The sequence below is a fragment of the Jaculus jaculus genome, chromosome 1 (genome assembly GCF_020740685.1).
Source record: "Jaculus jaculus isolate mJacJac1 chromosome 1, mJacJac1.mat.Y.cur, whole genome shotgun sequence".
NCBI classification, from domain to species: Eukaryota; Metazoa; Chordata; class Mammalia; order Rodentia; family Dipodidae; genus Jaculus; species Jaculus jaculus.
Window position 1 is genome coordinate 151,398,485 of NC_059102.1, and position 27,261 is coordinate 151,425,745.

At 47.6% G+C, this 27,261-nt stretch overlaps 1 protein-coding gene across 4 annotated transcripts in view; it reads left to right on the top strand.

Moving 5' to 3' along the window:
- Positions 1–3,911: 3,911 nt before the first annotated feature.
- The window catches only part of Traf2 (TNF receptor associated factor 2), a 37,005-nt gene continuing 13,655 nt past the window's right edge, over positions 3,912–27,261 (top strand). Inside the window, exons 1-6 of one of the 4 annotated variants that reach the window (XM_045142253.1) lie at positions 3,912–3,983; positions 17,140–17,366; positions 18,512–18,590; positions 18,902–19,000; positions 25,140–25,301; positions 26,991–27,065. In XM_045142253.1, coding sequence (XP_044998188.1) covers positions 17,170–17,366; positions 18,512–18,590; positions 18,902–19,000; positions 25,140–25,301; positions 26,991–27,065 — 612 coding nt within the window. In that variant the 5' untranslated portion in view covers positions 3,912–3,983; positions 17,140–17,169. The remainder of the gene's footprint in view (positions 3,984–17,139; positions 17,367–18,511; positions 18,591–18,901; positions 19,001–25,139; positions 25,302–26,990; positions 27,066–27,261) is intronic. The other 3 variants (XM_004654102.3, XM_045142254.1, XM_045142255.1) reach the window with 3 other exon arrangements.

The window sequence follows — 27,261 nt, forward strand, 5'->3', positions numbered from 1 at the left end:
AGGAGGCCTTGCTGTCATATTCCAGGAAGGGGAATTCCAACTTCCAACCACAGAACAGTGCAGTTGGCGTGATTTGATCAATAGCCCAGACTTTAAATAGTCTGCATTCTGGAGTAGTTTCCATGGCTTCGGCGGGGGGAGGGGGGTCTCCTTGTTACAGAGATCTCACTCTAAACTCTCTTCAGCTCCCCAGTCCTTGTAATTTCTTAGACACAGTGCAGTACAGAAGACAGATGAGGTTTTTAAAAAAATATTATTTATTTGATAGAGAATGGGCAAGCCTGGCCCTCTAGCCACTGCAAATGAACTCCAAACTCATGTGCCACCTTGTGCATCTGACTTACATGGGCACTTGGGAATTGAACTTGGGTCCTTAGGCTTTGCAGGCAAGTGCCTTAACTGCTAGGCCATCTTTCCAGCCCCGATGAGTTTTTCTTGTTGTTTGAGGTAGTGTCCTGCTCTAGTTCAGGCTGACCTGGAATTCACTGTATAGTCTAAGGGTGGCTTCGAACTCATGGCGCTCCTACCTCTGCTTCCCAAGTGTTGGGATTAAAGACGTGTGACACCACGCCCAGTTTAGATGAGGTTTGTTTACAGAATAACATGAAACTTTTTAGGGATGAGAGTGGAAAATAGCCAGAGACCAATGTGCCAACTTACATGTTTAGGATGGCTACATACTGAAGTTTCTGGAACACATGGCTTTTCTGTCCTGAGGGGCATTTTCCTGTCTGGGTGATTTACCATTGTTTTGGTTTTTCGAGGTAGGGTCTCACTCTAGCTCAGGCTGACCTGGAACTCACTGTGTAGTCTCAGGTAGTCTTGAACTCAGAACTCATGGCAATCCTCCTACCTCCCCTGTGCTGGGATTAAAAATCATGCACCACCATGCTCGGCTTGACAGGTTCTAAATTAACTTTTTTTTTTTTAATTATTTATTTATTTATTTGAGAGCGACAGACACAGAGAGAAAGACAGATAGAGGGAAAGAGAGAGAATGGGTGTGCCAGGGCTTCCAGCCTCTGCAAACGAACTCCAGACGCATGCGCCCCCTTGTGCGTCTGGCTAACGTGGGACCTGGGGAACCGAGCCTCGAACTGGGGTCCTTAGGCTTCACAGGCAAGCGCTTAACCGCTAAGCCATCTCTCCAGCCCTAAATTAACTTTTAAGGGAGGGGACAATGGCATGTCTGTTCTTGAGAGGAAAGATCTCCACTCAAGATCAGAGATGCAACTCAGAGCCCATTCTTTTATTTACTTATTTATTTGAGAGAGACAGACAGAGAGAGAGAGAGAATGGGTGTGCCAGGGCCTCCAGCCACTGCAAACGAACTCCAGACGCTTGCTCCCCCTTGTGCATCTGGCTTACATGGGTCCTGGGGAATCGAGCCACAAACTGGGGTCCTTAGACTCCACAGGCAAGCACTTAACTGCTAAGCCATCTCTCCATCTCAGATCCCATTCTTTTTTTTTTTTTTTTTTTTTTTGGTTTTTCAAGATAGCGTTTCACTGTAGCTCAAGCTGACCTGGAATTCACTATGTAGTCTCAGGGTGGCCTCGAACTCATGGTGATCCTCCTACCTCTGCCTCCCGAGTGCTGGGATTTAAGGTGTGTGCCACCATGCCTGGCCTAGATTCCATTCTTTTAAAAAAAACATTTTATTTTTATTTATTTGACAGAGAGAGAGCGCGAGTGAAAATGGGCACCACACCAGGGCCTTCAGCTGCTGCAAATGAACTCCAGATGCATGCTTTGTTCATCTGGCTTACATGGGTCCAACTCTCCAGTTCCAGATCCCATTCTTTTGACCAAAAATGGTATAGGCTGGGCATGGTGATGTATACCTTTAATTCCAGCACTTGGGAGGCAGTGGTAGGATTGCTGTGAGTTCAAAGCCAGCCTGGGACTACACAGTAAATCCAGGTCAGCCTGGGCTAGAAAGAAACCCTACCAAAAAAAAAAAAATCATGGTAGAGTGAATTAAAGAGAATTAAAGAAAAAAATTTATAAAAATAGCCATGCTGTGGGGCTGGAGACATGGCTTAGTAGTTAAGGTGCTTGCCTGCAAAGCCTAAGGACCCATGTTCAACTGTCTAGATCCCATGTAAGCCAGATGCAGAAGGTGACACACAAGTGCAAGGTTGCACATGCACACTAGATGTCACAGGTGTCTTGAGTCCGACTGCAGAGGCTGGAGGCCCTGGCACACCAATTCTCTCTCACTCTCTCTCATTTAAAAAAAAAAAAAGCTGCCGGGTGAGGTGGTGCACACCTTTAATCCTAGCACTTTGGGAAGCAGAGGTAGGAGGATCTTCATGAAGTCAAGGCCATCCTGAGACTACATAGTTAATTCCAGGTCACCCTGAGCTAGAGTGAGACCCTACCTCAAAAAAAAAATTAATTAATTAATTAAAAAAATAAAAAAGAATAGCCATGCTGTATTAGGAGGAAATAGCCTTCCCTTAATGAATCTCAAGAAAACCCTGTTACCTCCACCTCCCTCCATTTCATATGGTATTTTAAATATTAAGGTGGAAGGGAATTTCCCCTTCCTTTACCCATCACTGTTTTTCACTTGCAAAATTAGTAGTACCAGGGTCACAGGAAGTGGGACCTGAGATTGAGGGAGCAAGTCTTCCTCCAGGACTTTCAAACCTGCTATTTTCCACTGTTACCTAATCCCCTGGAGTGGGATTCCCAGGGACTTTACTCTGAGCTGTTATTTCCTTCACTGTGGAACTCATGTAGGACTCCAGAATATTTCGCAAAGCCTGGGTCCTGAAAAGAACTCCTTCCACTCTTATTCCAGCCTGATAGTCCCTCTGCAGTGCTTCACACCTTCCTGACAAGACAGGAGAGAGGAGAGGGAGGAAGGGAGGGAGGGAGGAAGGGAAGGAAAAAGGGAGAACATGGGGGGTTCTGGGACATCCAGCTATTGCAAATGAATTCCAGATGCATGTGCCACTTTGTGCATCTGGATTTTAGTAAGTATTGGGAATCAAACACAGGTAATTAGGCTTTACAGGCAAGAGCCTTAACCACTGAACCATCTCTCCAGTTCCCCCCCCCCGCCCAAATATTTTTAAAATATCCGAGGTAGGCGGGGCATGGTAGTACATGCCTTTAATCCCAACACTTGGGAGACAGAGGTAGGATTGCTGAGAGTTTGAGGCCAACCTGAGACTACACAGTGAATTACAGGTCAGGCTGACCTACCTCCAAAACAAAACAAAACAAAAAAATCCGAAGTAGAAGGGTTGCTATAAATTCGAGGCCAGCCTAAGACTTCATAGTGAATTCCAGGTCAGCCTGGGCTTGAGTGAGACCCTACCTGGAACCCCTCCTTCCGCAAATTTGTTATTTTTTCTTAAATCACCATTTGAAACCCAGCGTAATGGCAAGACTACCCAAGTTCAAAGCCAGCCTGGGCTATATTGTAAATTCAAGGTCATCCTGAGCTACTGAGACCCTGCCTTAAAAACGAATCAAAAGAACAGCCTCTCTCCTTTAAAAACAAAACACTTCAAACCTTCGCAGTGTACAACCCTGTCAGTTTCAGACGTTTCACTGCCCTAAAAGGAGACCCAAGTCCCCCCCACCTACGACTTGATGACACCTCCGCGAGAGTCTCAATCCGTCCCAGGGTGCGCGACAACCCCGCTGCTAGCTCTGAAATGACAGCGCTCACGTGCCCGCACAGACTCGGCTCCGAACCCTGGGGAACAAGTTTAGTACCCACGCCGCGCAGTGCCAACCAATCGCCGCCCGCTGCGGCTCCCTGCTCGCTCCAGATAGGCTTAAACCACCGTCTGTCAGGAGGCGGGCCCAAGGGTAAGCAAGTCTGACCAATCACCACCCGCTGCGGCTCCCTGTGAGCTTGTGATGGGCTACGGCGTCTGTCCATCAGGCGGGCTCGGGCGGGCGGTGGCCTTGGGGGCGGTGGCCCGGTGGGCGCTGAGTTCCGGGCGCGCTGAGACCGTTGGGTGAGACTTCGCGGGTCAGGGCGGGGTGGGGGTGGAGGGGTCGCGTCACGCACGGGTTGCCGCGGGGTCGGCTACGGGGTCAGGGCTGCGGGTGCGTGCGGGTGTGCAGGCGCGGGGCCGCCGCCGCCGTCGGAGGGAATTTCGCGGAGCGGCGGGGCCGGAAACTGAAAGTCTGGGGGAGGGGGGCGGGAAAGTTGGCGACGCTCGTGGCGGTGCGCGTCTCGCGGGCCCGGGGCTCGGTGGCCCTGGATCGCCAGCGCCGGTTCTCTCGGATCTCGCTCCACACGTGGCCTGGCTCACGGCCCCGGGGTCACGGCTGTGGGGATCCACGAGCCCCCCCCATCCGTGCCTTGCTGACCCGCGCTGACCTCGCGTGGGAGGTTTCTCGTGCGGACACTTGGTGTCCCTCAGGCCACTTCTGCAACCCTCCTCTGCCCTGCAGGGACCGGTGAAGTCAGAGGTGGTTATCTCCCATTCCCAGGACTCAGGGGTCGTCTTTTTTGCAACTGATACAACTGCACACAAGTTCCCATTGGTCACTCACCTGTGCCATCGTCCTTTACTCATCCAGGTCTCAAGCCTCCCTTCACACCCTTCCCCCTTTCCAGCTGTTTCCCTGGAAGCTGTCTTTCTTATTTATTTATTTATTTACTTACTTACTTATATTTGGCTTTTCGAGGTAGGGTCTCACTTTAGCTCAGGCTGACCTGGAATACACTATATAGTCTCAGGCTGGTCTCGAACTCACGGCGATTCTCCAACCTCTGCCTCCTCAGTGCTGGGATTAAAGGTGTGCACCACTACACCCGGCTGTGGAAGCTGTTTTAATTGGGTGCATAAGTGTCTATATGGGGTCTGAACCCAGGGCCTCTCTGTTTGGTGGAGGCTAAGGCAAGCGCCCAACCCCAGGGAGCCCCAGAATGGTAGGAGGCAGCTGTTTGGAGGGATAAGCTCAGAGTTGAGGGACTCAAAACTCCTGGCCCCTTAGAAACAGGCGCCTGGTCCTTGTTGGCTGGTGTGCAGCTCACTAGCTGGAAGTTTTCTGTTCTTGGCTACCAAGCCCCCCTAGAGAGATCTCCCTGCAGTGGTCCTCCCTGCCCACGTGACTCAACCACATCTCACCTGTGAGAATGGTGGTATTTAGTGACCCCCCACCCCCAAGTTACTGTTTTTAGGTGAAGGCTTCAATCATGCCCAAAGTGTTGCTTGGGTTTTACTTTTTGACAACATTCATTTTTTAAGTATTTACTTACTAGAAAGAATGGAAGCGCCAGGGCCTCCAGCCACCGCAAAGGAACCGCAGATGCTTGTGCCACCTTGTGTATTTGGCTTATGTGGGTACTGGGGAATTGAACTTCAGTCCTTAGGCTTTGAAGGCAAGTCCCTTAACTGCTAAGCCATCTCTCCAGCCTGCGGGTTTTACTTTTTTTTTTTTTAAGGGTTTCACTCTAGTTCAGGACCTGGAATTCACTATGTAGTCTCAGGCTGGCCTCAAACTCATGGTGATCCTCCTACCTCTGCCTCCTGAGTGCTGGGATTAAAAGCATGTGCCACTGCACCCAGCTCTTTTTAAAATAGCTTTGTGAGCCTCAGTGTGATGGTGTACACAGCAACCCGGGCTTGAGCGAGACCCTACCTCAAGAAACTAAACAAAACGAAAAAGCTTTATAACATGCTGTTGTTTAAGGGTTTGTTTTTTTTAATTTATTTTCTGAAAGGAGAGAGAATGTGTGCACCAGGGTCTCTTGCTGCTGCAAATGAACTCTAGATGCTTGCCACATTGTGCATCTGGCTTTACATGGGTACTGGAGAATCGAACCGAAAGTAGTAGGCTTTGCAAGCAAACACCTTTAACCACTGAGCCATCTCCCAGCTTCCTTAAAAGTAATTTTTGTGCCAGGCATGGTGGCGCATGCCCTTAATTCCAACACTTGGTAGGCAAAGGTAGGAGGATCACCATGAGTTCAAGGCCACCCTGAGATTACGTAGTGAATTCCAGATCAGCCTGGACTAGAGTGAGACCCTACCTCGAAAAACCAAATAATAATAGTTTGTTAGCTTGCTTAAGTTTTTATTTACATATATATGTATGTATTTATTCATTTTCGTTTTTTACAAGGTAAGGTCTCACTCTAACCTAGGCTGACCTGGAACTCATAGCTATCCTTTTGCCTCTCCCTTCCCAGTGCTGAGTTTAAAGCCGTGTACCACTATGTCCATCCAAAAACTATTTGTTGTTGTTGTTGTTATTATTATTATTTTGGTGCTAAGGAATGAACCCAGGACCTTGCACTTGATAGTCAAGCACATTGAGCTAAATCCCCAACCCTCTATTATTTTAGGGTCTCTCTTTAGCCCTGGCTAACCTGGAATTCACTATGTAGTCTTAGGGTAGCTTCAAAGTCATGGTGATCTGCCTACCTCTACCTCCCAAGTGCTGGGACTAAAGACGTGATTATCACGCCTGGCCTATTTACTTATTTTTATTTTTTTGTTTATATTTATTTATTTACTCATTTGAGAGTGACAGACAGAAAGAGGCAGAGAGAGAGAGAGAGAGAGAATGGGCACACCAGGGCCTCCAGCCACTGCAAACAAACTCCAGATGCATGTGCCACCTTGTGCATCTGGCTTATGTGGGTCCTGGGGAATCGAGCCTCAAGCCGGGGTCCTTAGGCTTCACAGGCAAGCACTTAACCGCTAAGCCATCTCTCCAGCCCCCTATTTATTTATTTTTGAGCTAAGAGTCTCACTCTAGCCCAGTCTGACCCGGAATTCACTGTGTAATCCTAGGCAGCCTTGAACTCATGGTGATCCTTCTACCTCTGCCACTCAAACGCTGTTATAAAAGGCATGCACCAGTATGCTTTGAGTTTTAAATAAAAGTCTAAAGGTTGCTCTTCACAGGCCTTTTTTGAATAGCAGGAAGGCTGAGTGCTGTAAGCAACGGTATCTTTTCAGTTTGAGCAGGTGGCTCGCTGGCTACAGGGGAGGTCTGTAAGGGGCGAGGAGCACTGCACTTGCTCTTCCTTTCCTAGGACCCCCAGTCTATGCCTCTTGCTCTATCATTGACCTCTGCCACTGTAGGCTGTTTGGTACCTGTCATCTTGGCCTGCTTGCCAGCCTGGGACAGGGCAAGGTTTGTTCAGGGGCGCACCTCCACCCCCTGCACACTCGATGCCTGGCAGGAGTCTGTAAAGGTGTGAGTGAGGGACACGTGCAGGTGCAGGCTCACTCGGCCCACTGGCTGCGAGCTGCTCCTGGGCTGGGTGCTTTCAGACAGAGCCTCTCTCCTGGGAGTGGTTGGACTGTACACTCACATGGTTCCTCTTGCACCCCTGGAGGAACTGCTCTCCAACAGCTATAATACTGTGACTGGAGCCCAGGAGTGGGCATGCAGAGGTCATTGGGGGAAGCCTTCCAGGAGGAAAGTGCTGTCCATTTGTCTCACTGCTGTGTTCTGGGTTGGTTTGAGGCTAACTATGGGATTGCCCATCCCCCAACACCTCATGCGGTTGGTACCTGAAATTCTGAGTGTGGCTGCAAGTGAGTTCTATGGCAAGAAGTCCTAAGCTTGTGCTTCTGTGGGCAGGATGGTTCAGAGAAGAAAACTACAAAAAGTTGTCCACAGGCCTCACAGATTATGCCAAGAATAGGGGTGCAATGTTAAGGCTGCTGGACACAGACCATGTGAGGGTTCAGCCTGGATTCTGTGGGGTGGTTCGTCATCATTGTCATCATTCTTTGCTCCTACTCCTGTCGATAGAGAGGAGGAGGAGGCACATGGATGCTGCGCTCAGGGTCTAAGGTCAAGGTGGTCAGTAGAGTTGGCATTTGGGACAGGCCGTGATTTAGGTGAATACATATAGCTGAGATGGCCATAGTCCCCAAGGTGGTGGAAACTGAGGAATCAAACACAAGAAAATCTAGGGCTTGGAGTTGGGACAGCTTGTGCATGTTCCAGGGTTTGAGGGCTCTGCTTTGGAGCAGACTACGGGGGTTGGGAGAGATGCGGATGGGACAGGCTGGACCATTCGTGTGGTGAGAGGGGACTGTCATGGCCAGCTGAGTGTTGGGCTGTCCTGAGATTGATGTGATTGCAGTGGTCAGTGAGGGAACTTGCTGTCCTAGGAGCAGCTAGACAGGGTGAGGTCAGAGGTCTAATACCTAAATTTGTACCTCTGGACTAACTGCCTCCTCACAGCCTAGTCCTGGAGGATGAATTCTGTGGTGGGAGAGGGATGTTGCAGGGCTATGAAGGGATGTGTGGGAAGGAAGCCCTGCTTAGAAGACCCAATGTGTGGGACTTAGGGGTAAACTGGTGGACTTGGGGCAGCTTTACCAGTCATGCTGAGAACTGGGAAGCCATTGAGGTTCTAAGCTCAGGAGAGGCCCAGTGTGTGTGCTATATTAAAGGTTCCTCTGGCTGCTGAGAGCATGGGGCTGGTGGTCAAGGTGGTAGCAGAGAAACTATGCAAAGTGACAGCTGGAACTGTCCATTTGTCACATTTGGGTGTTGAGGTCCTGATGAAGCCCTGGCACTCCATATGCAGAGGTCATGGGGTGGAGTCTTTTTAGCCAGTGTCAGCTGAGAATGGACTTACTATGTAGCCATGTATATTGAAGGCACAGGATTAAAGTTTAACCCTAGTTTTCAATAAGAGAAACCAAGTCTGTTGATTATCTGGATAAACATCAGCAAGCTTTAAGTTTAGAATGGTCCTTTCCCCTGCAGTGTTTGCTTTTCTGTAAGTTCATAGAAATAGTTATCAGGTGTTCAAGTTGGTGTAAGTTTCTGTTTGATATTATGTTCAGCCTGAAAAAGGATGGGCTAAAGTAGAAAGTTATACTTTGAAATTATTTATTTATTTGAGAGAAAGAGAGAGCAAGCACGCACTTGTGCGTGCACACACACATCAGGGCCTCTGGCCACTGCAAACGAATTCCAGACGCATGTGCCATCTTGGGCATATGGCTTATGTGGGTCCTGGGGAATATGGCTTATGTGGGTCCTTTGGTTTTACAGGCAAGTGCCTTAACTATTAAGCCATCTCTCCAGCCCAAAAGTTGAATTTTTGAAGTAAATTTTCAGTACTTGGGTTGCCTCATACTTGTGACTATATCAATTAAAGTCCTTTCCTGTTACTTAAATGGACTTATTAGATGTGGGTTAGAACTGAGTACAACCAAATGGTTTCGTATGTGGAATCCTAGTGTTGTATAGAATAGTTGTAGGCTTGAGAGGGAGTGAGGTAGCTTTGTTAGGTAGTTTAGAGTGACTGGGGCCCTGAAAGTAAAAACCATGAAATCGTGGGGCTTGAATCCTTAGCTAGACCCCCAGTGCCTGCCGCAGATTCACTCCCCTTCCCCACCATGTTGTATCATGTCTGACTTATGTTTTGAGCAGTGATGGATTCTGATAACATTCAGCCTGCCTTTTTGAGAGTTAGTTAGTGATGTCACTAAACCATGTTTATATACCAGATTTGGGATGTTACATTTTAGCAGGTGAGTCTAGCTAGTCAGAGGCTCAGTGCTCTCAGAGACATCTCCATTTCCCCCTAGACAGTGTCCCCAGGCTGGAGCTGGCCTCATGAAGGGAATGTGCAACTGGATTCCTACTACAGAGAAAACAAGGAGTAAAGCAGCAGTGAGGCACTCATGCCCCACATTCTCCAGTGTGTGTGCAGTTCTCATAGATCTAAACCTGGTATTAGTAGGCATGGTGGAAGGCTGAGGCAGGAGAATCATAAGTTTGAAGCCAGCCAGTATGGGCTACATAGTGAGATCCTGTCTAAATAGAAAACTTATATGTAAGTTTTCTGTTCTGTTTTTTAAATATGATCTTGCTCTAGTTCAGGCTGATCTAGAATTTACTATGTAGGAAACTGGGAAATGGCTTAGTGGTTACAGCATTTGCCTCTGAAGTCAAAGGGCCCAGGTTCAATTCCCCAGGATGCATGCAAGCTAGAATTCACTATGTATTCTCAGGGTGGTCTTGAACTCATGATGATCCTCCTACCTCTTCCTCCTGAGTACTGAGATTAAAGGCGTGCACTACTGTGCCTGACTTCTGTTATTTTTTTAAGTAATTTAAAATTTTATTTTTATTTATTTATTATATATAGAGAGAATGGACACGTCAGGGCCTCTAGCCACTCCAGACACTTGCACCACCGTGTGCATCTGGCTTACATGGGACCTGGAGAATCAAACTGGGGTCCTTAGGCTTCATAGGCAAGCACCTTAGCCGCTAAGCCATCTTCCCAGCCCTTCTGTTAAGTTTTTTCATGTTAGAAGACTGGACTACTTTGGAGAGCTAGCCATGGGTATATTGTAATCATGGTTTAAAAGAAATTTTTATTTATTCACACTTGCACATGTGTGTATGTATGGGCACATTAAGGTCTCTTGCTGCTTTAAACAAATGCCAGAGCATTTTGCATCTGGCTTTACATGGGGAATCAAACCCAGACCATCAGGGTTTGCAAGCAAGTACCTGTAGTCTTTGAGCCCTCTTTATCCAGCCCTAATTATGAGGTTTGCCTTTTTTAAGTTCTTAGGACTAAAAACTACTTTGTGTTTCTATATAAGCATTAATTGTACAGCCAGATGTGTCTTTGTTTATGAATTGTTTTGTGTACCCTGGAAGGCCTGCTCTTGTCCCTTTCAAAGGCTGTTGTTCAATTTTGTCCTTGCAGGTTCCTTCTGTTTGTCCTTGAATTCTGTATAATTGGAATTGTTCCCTAAATATGGTTTTGGGTCTGGTATTGGCAAGAAGTTCACACAAGGAACAAATGAAGTCAGGGTGGCTGAGAATATATACTCAAACCCAGATACATTACTGTGAGTGGCTGTTGATTTTATTCCTAACTAACTTGGTAGAGTCAGGATTTTTTTTTCCCCCTTGAGGTAGGATCTTGCTCTCTAGGCTGACCTGGAACTCACTTGGTAGCCCGTGCTGATCTTAAACTCATGTTGATCCTGCTACCATAGCTTCTTAACTACTGGGATTAAAGGTGTGTGCCACCACACCTGGTTTTGAGTCAAGATTTTTATCTGGAAAAGTGCACTGTGGCTCCAGATTGGATGCTAAGTACATCTGGCATCTCATCCCATTGTGTGTATGTGAAAGGTGGGAGCAGCCCAGGTCACTTGGTACTTACATATATCTGTATGTTTGGAATTGGTGGCCATGGTGGCCAGTTGGTGGGTCCTTCCTGCTTGGGCTGGTCCTTGTGTGGTGGACCAGATAGGCCGGAGCTAGGTGTGGTGTGGGCTCCTCAGCTAACAGAATGTTAGGCCTCTGCATCTGCTTGGGGCACGGTGATGTTCTGTTTACACAGTACTCTGAGTCTTCATGACAGTCCTTAAAAGCTAACATGTAACTTGTGTGTGGGAGTGCATGCCTTTAATCCCAGCACTCAGGAAGCAGAGGTAGGAAGATTGCTATGAGTTCAATGCCAGTCTGGGACTACAGAGTAAGATCCAGGTCAGCCTGGGCTAGAGTGAAACCCTACCTCAAAAGAAACCAAAAACTGGGCCGAGGAGATGTCTTAGTGGTTAAGGCACTTGCCTACAAAACTTAAGGATCTGAGTTCGATTCCCCAGTACCCATATAAAGCCAGATGCATAAGGTGGCACATGTGTTTGAAGTTCATTTGCAGTGGCTAGAGACCCTGGAGTGCCCATTCAATCTCTCTTTCTCTCTCAAATAAATAAATAAAATATGTTTTTAAAAAGAAAATAAAAACAAAAAAAGCTAACATGTAGGGCTGGAGAGATGGCTTAGGACTTAAGGTGCTTGCCTGTGAAGCCTAAGAATGATTGTTCGAATCTCCAGGTCCTATGTATAGCCAGACACAAAAGTGACACAAGCATGCAGTGTCGCACATGTGCTCAAGGGAACACACACATCTGAAAAGTCCTGGTGTGCCTATTCTTCCACTGTCTCTGCCTCCTCCTCCCTCTCTCTGTCTCAAAAATAAAATGAAATTTAAAAAAAAGGTTTCTTTGCCTTGAAAAAAAATTTTTAAGCTAATGTAGATATATGCACCACTGTGCCTGGCTTTATTTATTTATTTATTTATTTATTTATTTATTTATTTATTTATTTATGAGAGAGAGACAGACAGACAGAATGGCTGCACCAGGCCTTTAGTCACTCTAGATGTATGCGCCACCCTATGCATCTGGCTTTACGTGAGTGCTGGGGAATCGGACCTGGGTACTTTGGCTTTGCAGGCAAGTGCCTTAACCATTAAGCAATCTTTCCAGCCTTATTTATTTATTTATTTATTTATTTTTTAAATTTTTTATTAGCATTTTCCATGATTATTAAAAAAAATCCCATGGTAATTCCCTCCCCCACTTTCCCCTTTGAAATTCCATTCTCCATCATATTACTTCCCCATCTCAATCATTGTACTTACATATATACAATATCAACCTATTAAGTACCCTCCTCCCTTCCTTTCTCTTCCCTTTCTGTCTCCTTTTTAACTTACTGGCCAGCCTTTTTTTTAAAATGTGAATGCACAGGGATGTGTGTGCATGCATGTAGAGACCAGATGACAACCTTGAGTGTCATCCTTGGAAACACCTTGTTGCAGTCAGGTTCACATTGCTGGTAAAAATCACCTGACTAAGAACAGCTTGTGGAAAAAAGAGGTTTATTTTGGCTTACAGGCTCAAGGGGGAAGCTTCATGATGACAGGGAAAACGACGACATGAGCAGAGGGTGGGCATCACCCCCTGGCCAACAGAAGGTGGACCATAGCAACAGGAGAGTGTGCCCAACACTGGCATGGGAAAACTGACTATAATACCCATAAGCCTGCCCCCAACAATACACTCTCTCTTGGAGGCGTTAATTCTCAAATCTCTATCATCCGGGAACCTAGCATTCAGAACACCTAAGTTTATGGCGGACACCTGAATCAAACCATCACACGCCTCCTTTGTGACAGGGTTTCTCATTGAACTGGAGGTCACTGATTAAAGCTATATTGGCTGGCCAGTAAGCTCCAGGGATCACCTTGTTTCTGCCTCCCCTGTGGGGGTTATATGTATGTACCACCGTTCCTCACATTGTTTATTTATTTATTTATATTCATTTATGAGAGAGAGTGAGTTGGCACACCAATGCCTTAGCCACTGCAAATGAACTCCAGACACCTGAGCCATCTTGTACACATGTGTCACCTCTTGCATCTGGCGTATGTGGGTTCTAGGAAGTTGAACCTGGGTCCTTAGACTTTGCAGGCAAGCACCTTAACCACAAAGCCATCTCTCCAGGCCCATGCCTCATTTTTTTTATGTGAGTTCTAGGGATCAAACAGGTCCTCACTATCTATATCCACTGAGATATCTTCCCAGCCCTTTATTTTTTTCTTTTTTGAGACATGCTCTTACTGTGAAGCTTGTGCTGGCCTCAAACTCATGACCCTCCTGCCTTAGCCTCCTAAGTGCTGGGATTACAGGCATGTACCACCACACATACCTGGATTTTTATTGTTTGTTTTGTTTTCTTTTTCGAGGTAGGATCTCAATCTAGCTCAGGCTGACCTGGAATTCACTGTGTAGTCTCAGGGTTGCCTTGAACTCATGGCGATCCTCCTACCTCTGCCTCCCAAGTACTGGAATTAAAGGCGTGCGCCACTACGCCTTGCTGTTTTGGGTTTTGAAATGGGGTCTCCGTGTATTGATCAGGCTACCCTCAAGCTCCTTGACTTGAGCAAGCCACCTTCCTCAGCTTCCCAATATTGGAGGCACTAGACATGGGCCGCTGTGCTCAACCTCTGCAGAAATTTTATATACCTCTGCTTCCAGCCGGAACAGGTACACATCTGTGATGTGATGTGATGTGATGTGCATCCACCTCAGGGGTCTTGGCAAGCAGAGCCCTGCCATCTGCTCTGTTGGGAGTTTAGGAGGGTAGATGCAAGTTATGCATGTGCTTTGTGAAATCAGATGTAGGAATGAGTTATTAAATTGCAAATTCAGAAACATTGAGTGAATGTGGGCATTGCAGTCTGTCTTAGGACAACTTAAGGACTTTGTCATGGCTCTGTAGTGTCAGACCAGCCTAGATAATAGGAGAGTAGCTCTCAGTTACTGCCTTGTGCAGGTCTCCTTTGGGATTCATAATTTAACGGCTTAGAAGTCACTGTGCCTCTTACAGAGGGGATTGACCCGTGGGTATGTGGGAAGCAGCCCTGTACTTTGTTTCCACCGGCAGGCAGAAAGGTAGTGTTGTAGGTGCTTGTGCTGGGCCTCAGGATTCTGACTTAAAGTGCTTCCTTCCTCAGGCTGCCTGGTTGTTGCCCCTTTTCCAAATGTACACGTAAACTTCCCTCCTTGAAATGTATGGGCATTGCAGAGGAGTTTGGTATGAGCTGTCTGTAGGATGCTAGGCTTTGTCCTTATGGGACTCTTGATCCTAGACTCACTATTCTCAGAGTCATTAAGGGCTTCGTTCACAGGGACCAGCCACACTGGCGCCTCACATCCAGCAGCATTTGTTGAATGGACAGATGATGACAGGTGACAGCTGTCTCTGGTGCATGTTAAATGGTGTGGGATTGTTTTGATATATGTAATCAGAATTTTTGAGGTGCCCTCAAAAGACTAGTAAGCTTCTCATAAATCAGATAACCATTTTTATAATCAGTAACTTTGCTTTGAAAGGCTGCCCTGGTGTGTGTCCAGACACGTCCTGTTGGTGACTGGGTCACTAAGTTATCTCCAGGGGCTGCTAGTACTTGAGGGTGCCAGAGGAGGCAGATGAGTGAAGGAAGGGCCCAAGGCTCTGCTGGGGTGTTCAGGAGCAAAGAGAAGCAGTGGGGTCAGGGTGCAGTCAGAGTGATGGGCATGAAGAAGAATAAAGGGTAAGATCTCTGTGAACAAATGCTCGTGCTGCTTATGGGAGACAGAGCTGGCAGGGTTGGTCAGGGGTTGGGCAAGGAGTAAACTCACAGCCTTCTGGGTTTGATGAGTCCCTGGTGAGCAGCAAGTGGCCCTGAGATGGGGAACTCACTCTCTAGGAGAGTATCCAGGGTGTAGAACAGGGAGGAGGAAGGCAGACTGGCTAGTCACTGGGCCGGCTGTTGGAACAGACAAGCAGTCCTGGGACCAAATAACCCACACTGCCATGTCTGGCCACACCACAGCACTCGGATTTTCTTACCACCGCTTCCGCCAGTGCTCAGGCTGCTTGACAGGGCTTTGCTCATGCCAGAACTTGAGTGCCCCAGAGGCTTTGAGGACCACCAGAACAATCTTTTGCAGCCCTGGATATCGAGAAAACAGTAGGGCAGGTATGATAGTGGAGCCAGTGAGGCCCCCTGGGTTGTTGTTCAGACCCGGGGCATTTAGTGCCGCTGTCATTCCTGCTGCAGGGGATCTCATCTGACACTGAAATGTGGCAACAGGTCTTGTTATTTTTTTTAAGGTAAGATTTCACTCTAGTCCAGGGGGCCCTCAAATTCATGGCAATCCTCCATCCTCCTACCTCCTACCTCCCAAATGCTGGGATTAAAGGTGTGCGCCACCATACCTGGCGTGGGAGCAGATCTGAGAGGTGATTTGTTAATTATAATACATCCAGGGGCTTGGCTGGGGAGAGAAGACTCTGGGAGGCTGCTGTTCCCTTTTTCTTCAGAGCATCTTCTTAGGCACTAGGCATTTGTTCCTAATCCACGACCCAGGCCACATACCCCACCTCTCCCTTGAGATCAGCTTCTGGGACTGAGCCTCTCCTTGACAATGAGAAGCCTCCTACTTCCCACCCCTGGACCTTACTAGAAGAAGCCTACCTATTTCCACGTCCTGTTCTTCAGGTTCAGTGAAGCTCTGGCTGGAGACAGAACACAGTTAGTAGTCCAATCCCAGCCATTAGGCTGCTTGGGGGATGGGAACATGGCAAGGAGGTGGTGTGCTACAGGGTACAGCCTGATCTCAGTATGATGTGTGAGGCCATGGGCATCAGGCTGCTTGTCTCCTTGGAGGCGTCATGCTGCAACTTGGGGCATTCAGGTCTCCCCACACCCATGCTGCCATCATGACATGGTTGACATGGAGTTCCTGTGCCCCAACTTTACTCAGCCAAGAGCTCTGAGATCTGACCTCAAATATGGATGAGTACACAGAGAGGCCAAAGCTGTGGTTTGGGGATTTGTAGCTGGTTGTCCTTTTTATCTGCCTTGTCTCCAGTGGAGGACTCCTGACTCAAAACCCTAATGAATGTTGCTGCTGGATTTAAGGCAGGGTTAGCATCTTTGAGGAGAGTGCTTAGCATGCTTGGTGGCTGCCTGCTTTCCTTCTCTGCCTGATCAGTGGGTCTTAGCTTCCTTACTCCTCAACCTGAGTGGGCCTCTCCATTCCTGGGCTCCTGACTGTGAAGGCTCCTCTAACACTGCTGGAGAAGACGGAGCCCAGTGGAGACTGCTGTGCTAGAGGATGAGGGGAACCTGGGCTGAGGAGGAGCCACAGTCAGAAGAGGAAAGCAGGGCAGGGCTGGACAGAGATGGCTGCAGCTAGGAAAGGTAATGCTCAGCAGAGGCAAGAGATGGGCCCCAGGTGATTCTGAGTGAACCATCTCGGTGGAGATGACATGAACTGATGTTCTACATGCTGTATGCTTAGTGTGGAGTGTCTGGGGAACTGATAGCAAATAGGGAGCATAGTGGTCAGTACCACATTGCCTCTCCAAGGTGCTGTGTGGTACCCATGGGACTGGTAGGTGGGCACTTTCTACCCTGACAGCATATTATGGTGTTTTAGAAGCTATCCACTATCCTAATACATATTCATTGTAGGGACTGTGAGCACAGGATGGCGGATACTGACCATTAGTATGAGCAGGAAGTATTCCCAGACAAGACACAATTTGGTGGTCATTGTGGGAGCCAGCAAATCTCTGTCACCCATTCTGTACCTCTTTTCACATTTGTAAGGAGATTTGACTACCCTATATCCAGGTCTCCCCAGAGCTCTAAAATCTTATTTCTCAGCTCTTCTGTCAAGGTCATTATAGTGGCTCAGGCCTTTCACCATGTGCCTGCTGTTGGAAGCTGTCACCTTTTTCCACATCACCACATTTTCCTTCCGGAGAACTGTTCTAAGTTGAAGTGTGATATGGTCTGTTTCTCCTTAGGACTTTCTGGTGTGTGGGGTTATAGCTCACATGGCTACAGCCAGCGTGACGCCCCCTGGCTCCCTAGAACTGCTGCAGCCTGGCTTCTCCAAGACACTCCTGGGGACCAAGCTAGAGACCAAGTACCTGTGCTCAGCCTGTAGAAACGTCCTGCGGAGGCCCTTCCAGGCCCAGTGTGGCCACCGCTACTGCTCCTTCTGCCTGACCAGCATCCTCAGGTGTGCATGGTGAGCTGCCTGGGTGGGTGGAACAAGTGGTTGGTACTAGAGTTAGAGTTGTGCTGCCCAGTATATACTCCCTGGATTCTGGAGGCTTAGTACAAATCAGCTATTTAACAACATTGATTGTGGGCCGGAGAGATGGCTCAGCAGTTAAGGTGCTTGTCTGCAAAGCCTAAGGACCTAGGTTTGATTCCCCAGGACCCACATAAAGCCAGATGCACGAAGTGGCGCATGCATCCTAGTGCTGGGATTAAGGACTTAATTAAGGGCTTAATCCCAGCACTAGGGAGGCAGAGGTAGGAGGATCACCATAAGCTTGAGGCCACCCTGAGACTACATAGTGAGTTTCAGGTCAGCCTGGGCTAGTATGAAACCCTACCTCAAAAAACCAAAAAAAATTTTTTTTGAAAAGGCTACATGAAGGGGCTAGAGGGATGGCTCTGTGGTTAAGGCACTTGCCTGCAAAGCCTAATGACCTGACCTGAGTTCACTTCCCCAGTATCCATGAAAAGCCAGAGATGTACAAAGTGATACATGCATCTGGAGTTCATTTTCAGTGGCTAGAGGCTCTAGCATGCCCATTCTCTCCTTCTATTTCTGTCTCTGCTTGAAAATAAATAAATAATAATGAAAGTGAAAACAAAAACCTTTAGAAAATGCTTCATGAGACCCTGTCTCATTAAACAATATGAACACTAATTATGTATTGGAATATAACTTTTGAACATGAAGAATTAAGTGCAATATGTCATTGTTGGTATATGGGCACTAGGCTGCTCTGGATGGGCAAGGGGAGCACTGTGTGAGTGGCTGGCTGGTGAGTGTCACTGTGCCATGTTCTGAAAGGGCAGCAGCACACGAGGAAGTGTTTCTGGCACATGTCTTGGGTGGCATGGTTTTCAGAGAGCCAGTGCCTTGTTCACAAGTGAAAAGAATAGAGGCTTTACAAGTTCAAGCCCCTCATGCTCTTTCTGTATTTGGATCTTCTCATTTGTTTAAATTATTTTCAGTATTGTACAATGATGTGGTTGTTCATTTCATCAGAGATGCAGAAGTTTAAGAATGTGTGTGTGGTTTCTGGGCTGAGCAGGTGGTGCTCAGCCATTCTCCATAGCAGGTTTTACAGTGGGATTTTCCTCTGTCTTCACTAGCTCTGGGCCTCAGAACTGTGCTGCCTGTGTCCATGAAGGCATATATGAAGAAGGCATTTCTATTTTAGAAAGCAGTTCGGTAAGTACTACATCTTGAGCTAACCATGTCAAAATGAGCAGAAAATATTTGGGAATTTCCTTTAGTAACGTTAGTGGCAGAGTGAGACTTTAGAAGCTAAAAATTGTCCCTAAGCAAATGGGAATGTTCAGGGTTTGGAGTGGTTGGTATGCAGAAGTGAGTAGTTCTTAGACTCATTTTCTGCTTCATGAGCTGGTCTAGGAAGACTGTGCAGGTTGGTTTGGACAGACTCTGTGCTTTTGTATCTGCTTCATGGGCAGTGGGATGCTGGGGGGAAGTATAGTATAACTCAGGGATATTCTTGTTTCCAGGCTTTTCCAGATAATGCTGCCCGCAGGGAGGTAGAGAGCCTGCCGGCCATCTGTCCCAATGATGGATGTACCTGGAAGGGAACCTTGAAAGAATATGAGGTAAGACAGGCATCTCTGCACTGGCCCACTCTGCAAAACTACTCTAAATGGGAGATGTGCTCTACTCTTGCTGGCACTGGCCTGACTGATATGTGTGGAGAAAGAGGTACCTGCTCCCTAGAAAGTATTTCTTGTGATGTCACAGTCCTATAATTCTAGCACTTTAGAAACTGAGGCAGGAGAAGCATGAATAAGGTCAGACTGAGCTACCTAGGGAGACCTTGTCTCAAAAACATACATCCTTTTAGAAACCTAAATAGTATGACAGCTTGTACAACAGAGCTTAAAACTTCCTATCTCTGCCTGTTTCCTAGCCTGTCCCTAGGAATGTGGTGAGAATTGGAGGTTTCTTTTTCTCTCTGCTCTGCTGTGCTCTGCTCTGCTCTCCCCTCCCCTCCCCTCTCCTCTCCTCTCTTCTCTCCTCTCTTCTTCTCTCCCCTTCTCTTCTCTCTCCTCCCCTCCCCTCCCCTCCCCTCCTCTTCTTTCTTTTCTTTCTTCCTTCCTTCCTTCCCTCCCTCCCTCCCTCCCTCCCTCCCTCCCTCCCTCCCTTCTTTCTTTCCTTGTTCTTTGAGCTAGGCTCTCAGTCTAGCCTAGGCTGACCTAGAATTCACTGTGTAGTCTCGGGGTGGCCTTGAACTCACAGTGGTCCTCCTACGTCTGTCTCCCAAGTTCTGGGATTAAAGGCATGCACTACCCCACCCATCTTAGAGGTTTCTTGTATGAGGACCTAGCCCTGTGCTGGCCTTGGGAGCACCCTGTTTGCCTCAACAGCAGAGGACAGATCACTATGTCCAGTCTCGTTCCACAAGGGCTTTTATTTTATTTTATTTATTTAACAGAGAAAAAGGGAGGGAGGGAAGGAGAGAAAGAATGGGTGCACCAGGACCTCTAGCCACTGCAAACAAACTCCAGATGCGTGTGCCCTCTTGTCCATCTGGCTAACGTGGGTCCTTTGGCTTTGCAGGCAAGTGTCTTAACTGCTAAGCCATCCCTCCAGCCATTTTTATTTAAATGTGAATTGTATTGACATGGGTAATCACCCAAGTAATGGTACATTTGCTCTGTGGTCCTAGAAAGGCTTCTGGCCAGTAGCAGAGGTGGTGCATAGATGGCGTCTGCTTGTGTGCTCTGCCTCTGTGCCATTGTATAGTCACCTTTAGGTGTCTGTAGTTAATCTGCAACACAGATGCCAGGAGGCCAGGCCACTTAATTCATTTGTCTCAGTGAATGACATTCAAAAAGTTTGTGTCCAGCACTCAGGAGTCAGAGGTAGGAGGACTGCTGTAAGTTTGAGGCCAGCCTGAGACTACATAGTGAACTCCAGGCCAACCTGGGCTAGAGCAAGACCCTACCTCACCTACCCACCACCAAAAAAATGTTTAGGTCTTAAGCTGGGGAGATGCCTCAGTGGTTAAAGGAACATGCTTGCAAATCCTGCCAGCTCAGGTTCAATTCCAGTATCATGTAAAGCCAGATGCACAAAGTGGCACATGCATCTGAAGTTTGTTTGCAATGGCTTGAAGCCCTGGTGTGCCCATTCTGTCTGTATGTCTCTCTCTTAAATGATAATTTTTTTTTTAAAAAAAGTTTGTCTGAGATGGGCATACTGACACACATCTGTAAACCCAGCTTTTGGGAGGCTGAGGTAGAAAGATCACGAGTTTAAGGCCATCATGATATATTGTGAGACCTAATTAGATCAAAACAGGGTCTCACTCTAGCCCAGGCTGACCAGGAACTCACTGTGTAGTCTCAGGCAGGCCTCAGACTCACAGCAATCTTCCTACCTCTGCCTCCCTAGTGCTGGGATTAAAGGCGTGCATCACCACACCCGGCTTCAAGATAGTTTTTGTTTTTTTTTAAGTTTCATCTCAAACATAATTAATAAAGGAATGCTTACAGCAGATGCATGGAAAGGTGGCAACAACCTAGGTGTCTATTGATGTGTGACAGGTAAAGTACATGAGCCCTCCATACTTGAAGTGTCACATAGCCTTAAAAAAGAAGGGCTGGAGAGATGGCTTAATAGTTAAGATGCTTGCCTGTCAACCTAGATTCAATTCCCCAGTACCCACATAAAGCCTGATGTATAAAGTGCTCATGCATCTTGAGTACATTTGCATGGCTAGAGGCCCTGGTGTGCCCATATTCTCTCTCTCTTTATGTCTGTCCATTCTTTCTCTCTCTACTCTACTTGCAAATACAGAAATATTCAGGGCTGGATAGATGGCTTAGCAGTTAAGGCAGTTGCCTGCAAAACCAAAGGACCCCAGTTCAATTCCCCAGGACCCACGTAAGCCAGATATACAAGGGGCGCATGTGTGTCTGGACTTTGTTTGCAGTGGCTAGGGGCCCTGGTGCGCCCATTCTCTTTCCCTATCTCTACCTCTTTCTCTCTCTCAAATAAATAAATAAAACTAAAGTTTGAAAAAAATCAAAAGTTAAAATAAGAAAAGGAAGGAAAACCTGCCACCTGCCATGACAGGGTGGACATTGATGACATCTGAGCTGAGTGCATAAGCCAGTCACAGCAGGCAAGTCCTGTAGGATCCCACTCATATGAGGTCCTCAGAGTTGTGAAATGCATACAGACAGATAGTAGAATGGTGGGTGTCCATGACTGGTAGATATACACAAGTTGGGATTCTCTCAGCAGGGGGTTACCTTGATGCTATCCCAAACAGCCATAACCTTGAAGCTATAAAGCACTGTTTGCTCAGAATCCTGCTTTCCTATGTTTCACAGAGCTCCCAGGCCAGAGCTCATGGAAACATCTTTGTATCTAAGCAGTGGGCTTGGGAGTCTCCCTCTCAAGCAACCCTGGGTATGGTGGGCCTTGTGAAGCCTAGATGTCCTTTTCTGCTCTCTGGCATGTATGTCTGGCCACACTTCCTTGACCTGTTGACTAACTCCACTTTATGGTCTCCGGCTCTGGGTTTCATTTTGCTAGGAGAGCAGCATTGGCTGTGCCTGGGTGAACAAGGAGCTGTATCCTCTTGTAGCATGGGATCAGGGCTTGGTTAAGAGCCACACCCAGAGAGTGTTCCTAGAGTGAAACACTTGCCCAAGCTATCTGTGAGAGGGATGGCTCCGCGGAACATGATAATCAGGATTTTGCCTGGGAGGACAATGATGTTGATTAGGTGTAAGGGCAGTGTGGGTATACGCAGTGGTGGCTCTGTATGACCTGCTGCCCTTGATCTGAGTGACCCCTGGGGCATGTGGAATAGCAATTCCCAGCTCTCTGCTAGGCTCTGGATTCCTCTGGGGTCTCTGTTACCTCTAGGCCTGTGGTAGAGGAGGTCAGTGGCTGTGTGAGTCTCCAGCTGAGGGCCAGGGACTGCAGCCAGACCATGGGCTTGGTGCCATATGGCTCTGTAGGCATGCAGGGTGGAAAGTCCCTGGCTGCACCCTTTGAGAGCTCTGGAAAGTCCCTGAAAGGAGTCGGGTATGGTCACGTGGGAAGGCAGGCACAGCTCGTACACAGCTGATTTTATTGATAAAAACTTCCCACTGGTAAATGTCACAGGTGGGACAGAAATGGCATACTCTGTGCAATTGGCACCACCTCTGTAGAGGTCTTACATAGCCAGTCCTTGGCTGTCACTGAAGATCAAGACTGAGACAAAAGCTTTTTTTTTTTTTTTTTTTTTTTTAAATGGTCATCTGAAAAGTTTGGAAAGACTGAGAAAGTCCTGCGTAGCCTTCTTTCTGAGAATGGGGTGGTTTTAAAGCCCCATTGTAATCTACTCTATCTGTAGATCACCTGCTACAGAGCTTCTGGCGGGAAGGGTTCCACAGTGACCCTAGGCAGAGTTGAGAGTATGTGTGCTTGGGTGCCCAGGGCTTGCAGGCAGGCATTGAGGAGCATACAGCAGTAGGGAGCAAGTGTGCTGCCATGCCTGACCTCCTCATACGGTTTTGAAGAAAACCAGTTATGATAATTATGTTTCCTTAGAGTACTCATGGCGATCCTCCTACCACTGCCTCCGAAGGGCTGGGATTAATGTTTAGGTTTTAAATGAGGTTCCCTTGTCATCTTGGAGCAACCTTCCCCAGAACCTTCCAGAGCACTCTGAGTTACAGCCCTAACACTCATGGTGCTTCTGAGTCACCACCCAGGGCCTGGCTGTTGCGCTGTCTCTGCCCCACTCTGGACCCTCTCTCAGCGTCAGAAACTTGTTCTCCTCTGGCAGTTTCTCCCCTCTGCAGGTGTGCCCCTCAGCCCTCAGCACGCTCCTGTGTCATGTGTTTGGAAGAAAGCTATGTGGATTTATAGTAGGGTGCATAGCACTGGGCATGTTTTAATGCCCCGATCTGTGCTCTTAGCACTTGGAGAGTTGGGCATTTTACCTGTATTTTGACAACAATTTAAGAAGTTTAGGAGCCAGCATGGTGGTAGACATCTTTAATCTCAACCCTTGGGAGGTCAGGGCGGGAGGATCAGGATCTTTGACTCTATACTGAGTTTGAGGCCAGGCTGGGATGCATGAGAGTCTGTCTCAAAGTAACAACACAGAAAGGCAACTCAGCCAACAAACCTGTGCCAACCCATTCTCCTTTGACGACTCACCTTCTTGCTCCTCACCACTGCAGTGTACCACACCCATTCTTGTACTTGCCTGGCCGCTGGGTGCTTACCTCATCCCTCCTGTGATTGGAGCCAGAATGCCTGGGTCCTGCCTGGCTTCTTTCTAATCTAAGCTACACGGGTCCATTTGGTTCTCCAAACACATTCAGAACTCAGCTCTGTTGCTCCCTTCCTAGTGGCCAACACCCCTTTCTTTGTCAATTACTGTGATGGCTTCCCATCCTTCTTTCCAGTCTGTATATAGCACAGTAGCCAGGTAGGCCCTGAAGGGCTCAGTCAGGGTTGTTGCCTGTTTATCCAGGGTCCTCATAGTAAGATAGTCCTTGGGACAGTCTGTGAGGTCCTGCCCAAGACTGCCTCAGGTCCAAGGCCTGTCTTCCAGGCTCTCTCACTTGTTCTCCATGAACTCCAGTCTGCTTTTCTGCTTTTCTTGGGATTCCTGCCTTTCCTAAACCATATCTCAGGAGTACCTCTCCTAGCCTCGCCTCTGTTCATTGCCCTGTCTCTCCTGGCTTGTTGGATCAGATGTCGCAGTGTTAGTGCTTATTGCCCAGATGTTTAGCAGTGCATCTGCCATCATGGGCTCACTCGTGCTAGTTTTCCATATTCTGAGATGAAATAGTTTATGTTCACAGTCTTGCCTCATTCCTAGTCCACTCTATTGATTGAGTGAGTGGTCTTTGCATCTCATTCTGGTCACTTGGCTTGCTCCCCTCACAGCATAGATACCAGTTGCACAGCTTATGCAGTTAGAACAGCCTGTTCCAGGCTGGCTTCTGACACCCTTCTCTGCCTGGTCTTGTACCTTGGGCCTTTGTTGAGTGACCGTGTCTTTGTCTCCTGTATTGGGAGCTGGGTAGCCACTTCCCCACCATCTCCATGTCTCTCTTGTATGTGTCTTCTGCCTCCTACCTCCACTGTAACAGTGATGGGTCAGGACTGGTAAGATCCCAAGCAGGGCCCTGCTGTATTTGTTTTTATGCTGAAGCACAACCTATGTTCTCAGTTGGGAGATGACATGGGGGGGGGGTTCTGCACTAACATTGGATGTGCAGTTCAGTAGTGGGGGATTCTAGAGAGAAGTACCTACACAGAAAAGACAAGTTCCAATGGTGCAGCTCCTCTGTTCAGTCTAAGACAGTCAGGGTGAATAGTGGAAAGAGGATACACTGATAGGGACTTTTTTTTTTTTAATTTATTTTTATTTGAGACAAAAAGAGGGAGGGAGAGAGAGAGAGGAGGAGGAGAGAATGGGCATGCCAGGGCCTCTAGCTACTGCAAATGAACTCCAGACACATGTGCCACCTTGTGCATCTGGTTTATGTGGGACCTGGACACTCAAACATGGGTCCTTAGACTTTGCAGGCAAGCACCTTAACCACTAAGCCATCTCTTCATTCTTGATCTGTTTTTTGTTTGTTTGTTTGTTTGTTTTTGAGAGTGGCCTAGGATGGGTGGGTAAGATGGCATGGGACACCAAAGCTATGTGTGTTTGCCATGGCTGCCTACATTCTGTGTGATGTCTTCAAATACCTCTTTTGTTACCAGAGCTGTCATGAAGGACTGTGCCCATTTCTGCTGACTGAGTGTCCTGCATGCAAAGGTCTGGTTCGCCTGGGTGAGAAGGAGCACCACACTGAGCAGGAATGCCCCAAGAGGAGCCTGAGCTGCCAGCACTGCCAGGAATCCTGTAGCCATATGGACCTGGAGGTGTGCTGGGCGGATGTGGCCTGGGACAGTGGCGACACTACAGGCACTGAGCTCTGGTTTGCTGCCCATGGTTGGAGCTGACTTGACTTATTCACATGTTTCCATGGTGTCAGTCCTTTCTGGGAACCCTAAGGGTAGAAGGTTCTTGGTGTAGCTGGGTATGGGTATGAAGTTAGCTTGGGATCAGTTTAAAGAATGTTTTATAAACTAGACATGGTGACTCAGTGCCTGTAATTCCAGAACTTAGGAGGCTGAGGCAGGAAAGATTATTGGATGGTTGAGGCCAACCTGGGCTATATAGTTCTAGGCCAACTTGGGCTATAGGATGAGACCCTGTTTCAAAAACCAATTGTTTTATTTTAGAGACATAAGGTAGGGGATGGAGAGATGGCTTAGTGGTTAAGGTGTTTGCCTGCAAAGCCAAAGGACCCAGGTTTGATTCCCCAGGACCCACGTTAGCTAGATGCACAAGGGGTCCATGTATCTGGAGTTCATTTGCAGTGGCTAGAAGCCCTGGCATACCCATTCTGTCTCTCTCTCCCTCTCTCTCTTCTGTCCCTCTCTTTTTCTGCTTGCAAATAAATAAATAAAATTGAAAGAAAAAAAAAGAAGAGGAAAAGGTAAGGTAGCAGGTAGAAAGGGTGGCACTGTGATCCACCAGGCTGTGTGTCATCCCTCAGACTGTGAGGGAACAGAACCAACTACATGTTGTTTCATCTAGGAGTTCACTATCTTACTGTAGAAGGCACAGAGCTTCATTGCATTAGCAGCTCTGTATTACTGTAACAAGCATCTTAGATAATCACTTTCCAAAGAGAAAAGGTTTATCTTGGCTCTGGAGTACATGATGGGGAAATGAGAGAGGAAGAGGAAAGGCTGAGATCCCATTAACCCCTTTGAGGGCATGGCTCCAGCAACCTAAAGACCTCCCATTTGATCCCACATCTTGGATTGCATCACTCCACCATGTTAGGGACTGAGCCTTCAACATGTGGATCTTTGGGGGCACTTGTGAACCCGAGCACATACGTTTAAATTTGAACAGTAATCACTCATGTCACGTGCTGTCTTCATTCCCACTATCTGAACTGTCCTTTATTCATACTTACCTGTTGAAGTCTGGGTCATGGGCATCTCTTTTTCTAGGCCCTTGGTTCTCAGGATTCCTGCCTGTTGCATTTGCTGCCTCTACCCCAGGTATTGGCAGTGTGCTCCTCATTGTGTGTTCAGGCCTGACCAAAGCTGGTCCTAAGGTGCCAGGCACACTATAGTAGAATGGCAGGGTCTCTCTTATTTGGCTGCCCCTAGTGGCTGTGTAAGGACAGTCCAGTGTAACTGTCACAGTCTAGCCAGGCTTGCTCGTTGTGGCAAACAGCCATTTTCCATCTCTACATGGACCCCTTGTACAAAGTGATGATACTCCCTTTTCCAGTCTTAGCACTGGCTTTAGTTTCTTGTGCTTTCTGGAGACCGCAGAGGTAGAAGAAAGTCCTAAAGTCTCTGGAGTCCTGCAGGGTGTCACTCACTGTGGAGTAGTCTTCAGGGAGAGTCAGGGGGGCACAAGTATATCAGTATCCCCTTCTTGGGCACTGGCTGCTATCTGAGTACTACATGTGTCTCCTCTTCCCTTGCTACCCTGTTCTGGTGTTGGAGTGGCTCATCTAATGCTCCTGACTGTTTCTCTTTAAGGCTCACTATGAGGTATGCCCTAAGTTTCCCTTGACCTGTGATGGCTGTGGAAAGAAGAAGATTTCTCGGGAGAAGGTATCGTGCTTCCTTGTATCATTGTAAGACAATGGGTACCAAGTAGCAGAGTAAGGCTTACTTGCCACTGGGTCCCAGGTTGGGTGTTGTACACTTGGAAATATTAGCCACACTCCTGGGCTAACTGGTACTTTGTCATCTGACATAGGTCATTACATTTGCTTGTTTGTGACATGGACTCATGTAGCCCAAGCTG